A 10,800-nucleotide genomic window follows, 5' to 3' on the forward strand; every position below is an offset into this window, starting at 1 on the left:
ACAACAATGCTAACACAACAGTCGTAAGATTTACGTACAGGGTCTTTAGTTGATATCTTTAGCAAAATAAATCTTCTGGATGAATTTGCAAATAGGCTAGAGCTAGACATCGTAGCTCTCCAAGAAACCAAATTAGTCGAACGGAAGAAAACAAAACTTCCAAACAAGTCAAAAAGAGACTAGAACACCAATAAGTCCCAACACGGGATGGTTTATTCACGATAAAAGCCACGATAATCCGGCTCATCACAGAAAGCAAAACCTTAGAATATTAAATATATTATTTAAGAAGACCTGAAGACCAATATTAAACGAAGACCTGAGTCTCATACTAAACCCAGAAGAACCCACGATAATCATCGGCGACCTAAACGCGAGATCTACGAACTGGTATGACATAACAACCAACAGAAACGGACGACTGCTGTATATTTCTCTTGAAAATAGACACAACACGTACGTAATTGGACCATTAGATATCACATGCTTTCACAGGATCCTTCCCTCAAACATTGACATAGCAATTTTACATAATATAGGGCAACAGCACGAAATTCATTCTGTAAATCAGGGCGACTAAACACAAAACCTTATCGTCTGGACCCTAGGCGCGACATATTTAAACTATCTTTAGCAACACAAAACAAAAAAAACAAAAAAACAAATTGGCCAAACTTTAAGAGAATTGTGAGCGAGAACATCGTTGTAACATACAATTACAAACGCCATCGATGCCAGGTCGAAAACGAAAAATATAGAAATAAAAAAAGAAGATTTAGAGACATTAGCGAAGAGCTAAAAGATATAATTAAAGAAAAAAACAAAAAAAAAAACAAAAACCTACCGGACAAACACAAGGGAGGACAAAAGGATTGCAAACGAATCAGATAAGAAACTCAAAAAAACGACTGCTAACCCATAGGAAAAACTGCTAGAACTATATCCAGAAATTAAACTCAAATAAGTCTGCTTTCTGGAAACTATCCAAAATACTTCGAAATGATAAAAAGCCAATACCTACTTTACACGAAGAAAATGGCATAGTACATACAGAAGAAAACAAAGCAGAAGTTATGAAAGACGAACTAGAAAGGGCTTGGAAACAACAAGCATCCCTACAAAGATTTAAATTTTACAGCAAAAGTAGAAATAGTTGCAAGAAGATTAAAAAGAAAAAGGAGCAGGTTGGGTATAACACATACCTCCCCGAAGAGATAAAATAACTAATAAAAATGACAAACGCAAAGAAAGCCTCAGGACAGGATAATATTATAAACAGAGCATTGAAAAATCTTCCGACGAGAACTATAGTATACGTATACGTAACCAACATCATAAACAGTATGCTTAGATTGAGATATTTCCCGGATAGATGGAAATAAGCTCAGGTAATGTTGATACCAAAACTAGGAAAAAACGGCGCTTTTTGACAAAATTACAGACCGATAAGTCTACTCTCTTTTGTAAGTAAAATTGCAGAAACCGTAATATTAACAAGACTTAACGAAGAACCGCGAGCGCTAGGCACCATACCGACGGTTCAATTCGGATTTAGAAGTGGACACTCATGAGAATTATATGACTAACTGAATTCATCACAAAAGGCTTTAAGGAAAAAAATGTACACAGCCGCAGCCCTCCTGGACGTCAGCAAGACATTCGACAGAGTCTGGCATCAAGGCCTGGTCTACAAAATGAACAACATCAACTTCAGTGAGGCGATGACATGTCTTCTTGCATCAGACCTAGCGAAGAGAAGGTTTAGAATTTGGTTAGAGGTAACCATATCCGAAGTCGGAACCCTGGAGGCGGGGTGCCGCTGGGGGCGGTATTGTTACCACTATCTACACAGTCGATACACCCAAAGAGCCAGGACCCCTGCTAAGTTTATATGCAGATGATACAGCCATAGCAGTCAGTTGGAGAAATCCAAATCTTGCAGCTAATCCTCTGCAAATAGCACTAAACAGATTCCAAAGATGGTGCATCGAATGGAAAAGAGTCCTAAAGCCTGAGAAAACACAGGCCGTTATGTTAAAATACAAAAGAAGTATACCAGATGGATAACTAACTTCAGAAAATAAACCCCATCGAGTGGGAAAACCAAGCTAAATATCTTGGAGTAATATTAGATAGAAGACTAAATTTAGATTAGATAAAGGATAGCTCTTCTCACTAAGAGGCAGAAAGACTAAACTGAGTTTCAAAACAAAAATAAGAGTCCCAAACAGTAATATACTACCAGTGCTCACATACGCATTAGTCTCTTGGGGGCATACATGCAAAACTAAGAGAAAGAAAATCCAGACCAACCAAAATCAAGTTACAAGGGACATATTGAAACTTCTTAGGTATGTACCTTTGAGATACTTGTACAGTTGTCAAAAAATAATTCTAAGAAAAATAGATAACAAAGCCTACGAGATATTCAACGGGCTCCGAAACCACTCAAGCAGAGTACTGAGAGAGCTAACGAACCACAATAAAAACGTAAGGATGGTACGTAGACAGCCAAAAGACCAAATAATTGGATATGGGGAAAATCAAGAATTAGATAGCCACACAGTAACAAACAAAGCAAAACAAAATAAAGCACGACAGAAAGCGACCAAAAAAAAACCCTAATGGTTACCGTGCATGGTTTTCGCGCGACATCTGCGGGAAAATTGTGAACACGGTGGGAATAAGCGGCAACTGGAGAGTGGGTAAGCAACTCTGGCGAGAGTGTACGCGACTAAGTTTAGTTTTTTAGTATAGTTATAAAAAAAAGTGTCTGCTTATATCACGACTTACTTGGACATAAACCAGAATTCTGCTACAACACAATTAAATAATCAATAATATAATAGATCCGACAGGTCTCTTATAACAGTCGCACTGGTGACCTAGGCCATTCAGGCAGAAGATTAAGTATATGTCTTTTTACGGAAAATCTGAGCGTCGAGGTCATATGCGGCATTCATGGGCTTGGTGGCCAGACCCTCTTGGGTGCCAAGCCGGTGAGGAGATTAAAATTTATTTTGCCAATTCGAATATGAATTCGAATATTCAAATTGATCATTCAATTGCGAATGAAATGGTGTTGTACAGACTGGGAAGAGACAGAGAACTTTTGACCACCATTAAAAGTACGAGCTGTTGCAGCTGATTAGGAAGGGTAAAATCGAAGGAAAAAGGAGTCATGGTAGACGTCAAATATCCTGGCTAAAAACATTCGCGACTGGACCGGGTTAAACACACAGATGCTCTTAATAAATGCAGAAGATAGAGGCGAATTTGCAATGGCTATAGCCAACCTTCATTAGTGAAGACGGCACTAGAAGAAGAAGAATGCGGCGGCTGAGTAACCGAGTTCACACACTTCCCGGACAGAGTGTCATCATTTCAGGTTGATGGCACTCTGCTTGAGACACACACCTTTTTTCAAGGACTCAAATCCCGCAGTAAAATTAGAGTAACTTCTATAGAGTCAGTAAAGTAAATAGGGAGAAAAGCCGACATTTTTTGCTACTCCTATAGTTAGGTGGCTTAACTACAGTCAATAAAAACAGAGGGTATTCCTTTACCCAGGGCACCCAAAGTAACTTTCAGATCATAGGTCTCCTTACGTAAGTCAGACGCTGAGGAGGGGTGGAGGAAACGCCTGGGGGTCAGATACGTACCATTTCTTTAGCGAAGTGAGACCGGTTTGATCTTCGGACATGTGGATCCCAGTTTTACAATGGTATACATGTGTTTTTAAGGGGCATGGTTGATTAGTTGTGTGTGTGCCAGGCATATTTAAACATAAACTTAATAAAAACACGTAGTTTTTAGATATTAGATTTAATATACACGAAATAAAGTTATATTTAATAAAAGTCTAACACATTGGTATGTACTAATATTAACATTTGCAAATAAAAAAAAACTAATAAAAATGCTACATTTGATTTTATAACTTGCTTATGAATAAGTGTATGTAAATACTATGGAAAACGATTTTGAAAGAATAATCAGTTCTTTATAATATTTAAAAATTTTGCTTCTGTATAACGGAAGTGGTGATAAGAAAGATTAATGCACACAGAATTGTAAAGATATTTCTTATCTATAATATATTTTCTTGCAAAATGATCTACTTAAATATAATTCCCAGATATATTTAATTATTTTATTTTTGTATATCAGCATAATAAAAACAAATATATGATGAAATTGCCTAATGGCGCATTAAAGACAAACTCCCCGAAATAAATGAGATTAACAGTAAAAATATTATGGCCTATATACGTGTTTGTTAAAATTTTAACGTTTTAGATATCCCCCTATAATATTTTAGCATATATACAAGAGTATATACAAGAGTAATGTAATATAAGCATATTTATCCTGTAAAGAAGTTTTGTTATTTAAAGTCAACATGTTTTTACATGTTTTTAAAATATTCTTGTTGGTAGCAATAGTAATAATATTGATCGCAGTTTCGCCATCCAGTGCAACTGACTATAAAAAGTGTCCAGAAACCAGTCACCTGTAAGTAATGGTCATAATTGTTTGATAATTTTGGTAAACATTTATAAGAAAAATAATTAAACTCCAAAATAATGTTTTAGTTCTATTTGATTTAAGTTTTTACGGGAAACGGGACATATGCTTTTATTATTGTTCTGAAGCTATTTTCTTGTGGCATTTTAAATTAATTTATATTTAAATGGGAATAAGCCACAATTAAAGGTTAAAATACGTTTATTGACGTTTCAATTTCCACTTCGGAAATCGTTCTCAAAATACGAACATTAGTAAATTAAACAAATTTTGTTTTTTGTTACTTAGTGAAAAATTCTTCTAATAATTTAATTTTATCTGACTCATCTATATTGACAATTCAGACATACCTTATACATTTTAAAGTAGACTAGTTTAAAATGATATTGCCAATATTGTTGAGTTGCGTTCCTGGGACGACTTTACTTATAAGATAGTTCATTCGATTACATGAAATCAACTTGAGAATATCCGTCAGAAAAGATCATAACATGTATTTCGTCTTTAAAAAGACAAATGCATGCCATGATGACAGTAAAATTCTCCTGTTAGTGATTCCATAGTAAATTATGAGGGAAAAACCAGAAAAAAAACCTCATAATACTATCCCGACATGGTAAGTATTTGATCGTGCATTTAGTTTACCTTCAATAAACACCTAATTCTGATTTTATATGTTTGTTATTTAAAAAACATATATGATGTATTCTCTATAAAATACCAGTATTAGTAAGTCAGTAACATATAGAGAATACATCATATATGTTTTTTAAATAACAAACATATAAAATCAGAATTTGGTGTTTATTGAAAGTAAACTAAATGCACGATCAAATACTTACCATGTCGGGATAGTATTATGAGGTTTTTTTCCTGGTTTTTCCCTCATAATTTACTATGGAATCACTAACAGGAGAATTTTACTGTCATCATGGCATGCATTTGTCTTTTTAAAGACGAATTATATGTTATGATCTTTTCTGATGGATATTCTCAAGTTAAAGTTGATTTCATGTAATCGAATGAACTATCTTATAAGTAAAGTCGTCCCAGGAACGCAACTCAACAATATTGGCAATATCATTTTAAAGTCGTCTACTTTAAAATGTATAAGGTATGTCTGAATTGTCAATATAGATGAGTCAGATAAAATTAAATTATTAGAAGAATTTTTCACTAAGTAACAAAAAACAAAATTTGTTTAATTTACTAATGTTTGTATTTTGAGAACGATTTCCGAAGTGGAAATTGAAACGTCAATAAACGTATTTTAACCTTTAATTGTGGCTTATTCCCATTTAAATATAAATTAATATGCTTTTATTTTCAGACGATCCCTAATTTACCACAACACATTAACCGGAAGAGGAGTTATCCATGTACGCATTCCAGGCACGGGTTTCTTTAATGCTCCAATCACTTGCCTGCAGGTAATGATTTCTGTACATACAACCCGGATCGTTATTTTTAATTCTTGTTTTTATTTTGTTTAGATAACCGATATAAATGAAAGTTTTAGTACACCAGTTATAGAAGAAGGTGGATATGGAAAGAAATATGTAGTTTTACGTGTTGACGCCGTTCAACCAGGAGAACAGCTACAGTACGATGTTCAGATTCATGTTGACCAATAATTAAGTTATATATTAAATAAACTTTTGGTTCTGTATTTTCATGTAGTTTTATTTTTAATTCTACGAAACTGGAAATAATATTTATATACTCCGTAGTAAAAATGTTACCTTTAATTTCTACGTCTAAATCTGTCGCTAGCATTTGCCAATGTTTTTATCACAATAAAACACCAAAAAAATTACAAACTTTCTTAAAGGTTACAAATATATTTTACTTTTACTTTTATGTTGTGATCTATGAAAAATACATGAAGCACATGAATCTTCTGTATCTGATGAGGTTTTGACCTTCGGCGCTTTAAAACCGAAGCAAATTAGTTGAGAAAGAAAACTCTAAGAAAACGTAAGTAAAACAAAAGGAACAATCTGACTATATTCAGTATAATTAATATTGAGAGTAACAGGAAAGTATAGGAACATAAGTATCATTAATGTAAAGAGTTTTATGAAAAGCTAAGCACCCTAATAGGAAATGTTTAATAAAGATAATCATTGGGACATAAATGCGAAAGCGGGAAAGGAAGAAGTATATAAAGGAATAACAGTGGGACAAAGTTTATACGAGGAATCAAATGAAAAAGAAAAAAAATAGAATTTGCTACAGAGAACAAAATGAAGATAGCCAGTACAAATTTTTATCACAAAGACATTCATAAGGTAACATGGACTTCTGGAAAAATAAAAAATAAGATAGAGTATAAGATAGAGTATTAGAAGCACACATAATAAGGCAATAATCAATTGCAGGAGTTACAGAAGGGCATATGCCAACAGTACACTAATAATAGCAAAATTAAAACAAGAACTACCAAAAATTGCAAAACCTGTTATAGTTAGATTAAATTACCAATAAAAGTGTTCTTCAAGAGACGCAGGTATCAAACAGACTGGACGAAGAAATAAATAAAAAGCTAAAAATCCAGTAAAACAGAATATAGGGGAAGAATGACAGACCATAGAGACAGCCATGTCGGAAGTAGCGGAAAAGTGTATAGGAAGAGAGCATATGAAAAGGCGGCAAGACTGGTTAGATGAAGAATGTAGAAATGCTTTAGCAAAACTACAAAGAGACATAGAAAATACCCAAAATGCCATCGACAACTGTGTGAAGAGAATAAAAGAAGTTACAATTATTTGCAGAAAAAAGCAAAAATAACAGCTAGAAAAGCAATTGAAAAACATAAACATAAACAGAAGGGGCCTACATAAACAAAGGTATAAAAAATCTCTGAAATTTAAATCCACGGTATTGCAGAAACAAGGAAGGTTTACTTCTAGGAGAAACAACAGAAAAATTAAACAGATGGGCGAAATACTTCGAAGATCTATTAAATACACACCAACAAGAGAAACTCGAGGGAAATGAGAATTGGCAAGAGGACGAAGAAAGGACTTGCGAGGAACGAACTTTGGATGAAGTCGAAGAAATAATAAGATACCTAAAAAATAATAAAAGTGCAGGAGAAAGTGTTGTTTCAGCTAAGATTTTTAAGGAAGGTGACGAAAGATTAAAGGAAAGAATATTTTACTTGACATTAGTAATTTGGCAAAAGGAAGAAATGACAAAACCATGAAATAAAGCTCATATTTGTGCTATCTGTAGTAAAGAGGACAAAACGGAGTGCGAAAACTATTGAGGTATAACATTATTGGAAGTAGTCTATAAAATACTTGCAAAAATTATTAGGAGAATATTAATGAAATATGATAACAAAGTCAACAGAGCTGAGCGGCGAGACACAATTTGGTTTCAAGAAGGGACTCGGGACGCGCGAAGCATCATTCTGCTTGAATACCCTGGTACAAAACTGTATGGACCAACGAAAAGATATAGTCATCACATTCCTCGACTACGAAAAAGCTTTTGACACCGTAAAACACGATGAAATAATAAAAATGCTACACAATGCTGATATTGATGAGAAAGATATAAGAGTTATCCATAATCTCTATTGGAATCAAAAGGGACGTGTGAGGCTGAACAAATCAACAAACACAGATGAATTCGAAATTTTACGAGGGGTGCGACAGGGGTGTATTTTCTCTCCTATGCTGTTCAACCTCTATGTGGAGAATGTTTTTGCAGAGGCACTTGAAGGCACTGATTGTGGTATAAAGGTCAACGGGTACCCGATAAATAACATTCGTTACGCTGCCGACACCGCAATAATCACAGATAACGAACATGATATGCAGTTGATACTAAATAAAATAAACACCACATGAAAAACATATGGCCTGAAGATAAATGCTGGAAAAACAAAATGCATGACAATAAGAAAGGGAGCATTTTTCAGAGTACAACTGCACGTAGATAATGCTCCAATCGAGCAAGTGAAAACATTCAAATACTTGGGAATGATGGTGAATGACCAATGGGATCCTCAACAAGAAATAAAATGCCGTACCGAACAAGCAAGACAAGCTTTTCTTAAATTTAAACCGCTACTTTGTAACCGCAATCTTTCCTTCAATCTCCGTTACAGAATGGTTAAGTGCTATGTATGGTCCATATTGTTATACGGCATGGAGACATGGACGTTGAAAATATCTTCCATTAACAAGTTGGAAGCCTTCGAATTGTGGACCTTGCGAAGAATGTTCCGCATACCATGGACAGATAGGGTGAGAAACGAGGAAGTCCTAAGAAGAGCAAATACTGAGAGAGAATTGCTCAGCTTGATCAAGGCACGAAAGATTGGATACCTGGGCCATATCCTGAGAGGGGAAAAATACGCAATCCCTCAACTAATTATCCAAGGAAAGATTGAGGGCAAGAGAGGAGTAGGTCGCAAACAAATGTCGTGGCTGCGAAATATAAAGAACTGGACAGGCGTAACTAACACTGGCGAACTTTTGCATGCCGCAAAAGACAGACGTCTGACCTTAAGATAATTCGCCAACGCACTATAGGTGCACGGCACCATAAGAAGAAGAAGATAACAAAGTGATTGGAGAATACCAGGGAGGTTTTAGACCAGAATGAACAATTACTGATCAGATACATAAGTATGTTAAAATTAATACAAAATATTAGCTACGAACAAAACTTAGAATTAGTTATGAAATTTATCGATTTTCAACAAGCATATACATTAGAAATACCAGAAAAGCTTGTAAGGCTAGTGAGAATGGCGCTTAAAACACCTTTACGACGGTTCGGTACCCCGAGGTCCTGTACATGTAATGATCTAAAATTTTTGTAGAAATCTTTCTTGACTTTCCCAATATTCGAAATGCGTATTTTCACTATTAGTTAACCGATGTCGATAGTTCAAAGAGCACCTTGTGTAGAATTTCGCGGCAAATATCATAGTAACCGAAATGAAGTTCGTGACCCGGGCGACCCTAGCCGTAATATAATAATAATTTTGATCGTAACACGGTACGTACCGCGGAGGTCTTGTGATCTTTTTAAGTTTTGTGTCAAAATTGCAGTATTGTATTAATCTTTGAAGGTAAGCTATTATTACCTATAGATTTATTTATAGTTTTTACACAAAACTACACAAATTTTTTAACAAAAACACATTAAAATTACTATAACGTTTTGGTTTATTTTGCAATCTAAACCATTTTAGACACAGATATTTTTCCATTGTTTCATAATAGAATACTACATGATACTATTTGTAAGACACAAGGTAGAATCTATATAAAATATAGATGTATGTGTGTGCAGATGCTTTGGATTATAAAATAAACTTTTAATTGTATATTTTATTGCACTGTGCCTTTTATACAAATATGATATTTGTTCCAGTATTTTAAAAATGGACAGAAGAGCGACCAAAATATTAAAACTAGCTCTTGAAACTGAAAAAGAAAACCAATCTTCTCAATCAAAAGTTATTGTACAGAAACTAGTAGATTATGATGAGTCACCTGCATGTTCTGTTTTTTCGGAAGAATCTGGTAATATTCCATTACAAGAGCAAAATGGAAATTATTTTGGAATGGTTACAAGATTTATTCATGAAAAAACAGTAAATCAAGACAATTATATTAGGGAAGATGTGTTGGAAGAAGAAATTGAATATGACCGCTCTGAGAATACTACTATATGTGAAAGAACTAATATTGAAATATCAAGTGACCATGATGATGAGCCATTTTCTAGTGACGATTCTATAATAGATAGAAACTACATGCAGTCTTCTGAAGAAGAGTCAATTTCTGAAGCAGGATCAGATTTATTTTCTGCTTCAGGTGCAGGAGATCAAGATAATCAATATTCTGACCAAAATGTCACTAACATTTGAAGTCAACAATGTGACCTATGGGGGCCTATTTTTCCGAAACTTGACCCGTTTGTAACAAATTGTACACAAAAGTTAAATGTTAATATGCAAAATATCAAAGATTTGCTAGACGCTTACATGCTTTTTTTAACCGACGATGTTTTGGATCTGATTTTTAGAGAAACTAATATGCATGCAATTGAAAAATTAGATATTTCCAAGAAAAGTAGGAAATGAGTTAAATGGAATAATACTGATAAAAATGAAATTTTATCATTTTTTGTAATAATTTTAACAATGGGTTTAGTTCCTTTGCTAACACTTAGTGCTTATTGGAGTAAAGACGAAATGTTTTATAATGATTTGTAAGTTCCATCATACCCCGTGATAGATTTTTA

The 10,800-nt window shown here is 34.2% G+C and overlaps 1 protein-coding gene across 1 annotated transcript; it reads left to right on the forward strand.

The window, feature by feature from the left end:
* The first annotated feature begins 4,212 nt into the window (after window positions 1-4,212).
* On the forward strand, window positions 4,213-6,196 carry LOC140446738 (uncharacterized). The gene is made up of 3 exons (XM_072539328.1): window positions 4,213-4,515; window positions 5,858-5,957; window positions 6,021-6,196. The coding sequence occupies exons 1-3, from the start codon at window positions 4,403-4,405 to the stop codon at window positions 6,159-6,161; spliced, it is 354 nt and encodes a 117-aa protein (XP_072395429.1). The 5' UTR covers window positions 4,213-4,402; the 3' UTR covers window positions 6,162-6,196.
* The last annotated feature ends 4,604 nt before the right edge of the window (window positions 6,197-10,800 follow it).

Source organism: Diabrotica undecimpunctata, chromosome 7 (genome assembly GCF_040954645.1).
Source record: "Diabrotica undecimpunctata isolate CICGRU chromosome 7, icDiaUnde3, whole genome shotgun sequence".
Lineage (NCBI taxonomy): Eukaryota > Metazoa > Arthropoda > Insecta > Coleoptera > Chrysomelidae > Diabrotica > Diabrotica undecimpunctata.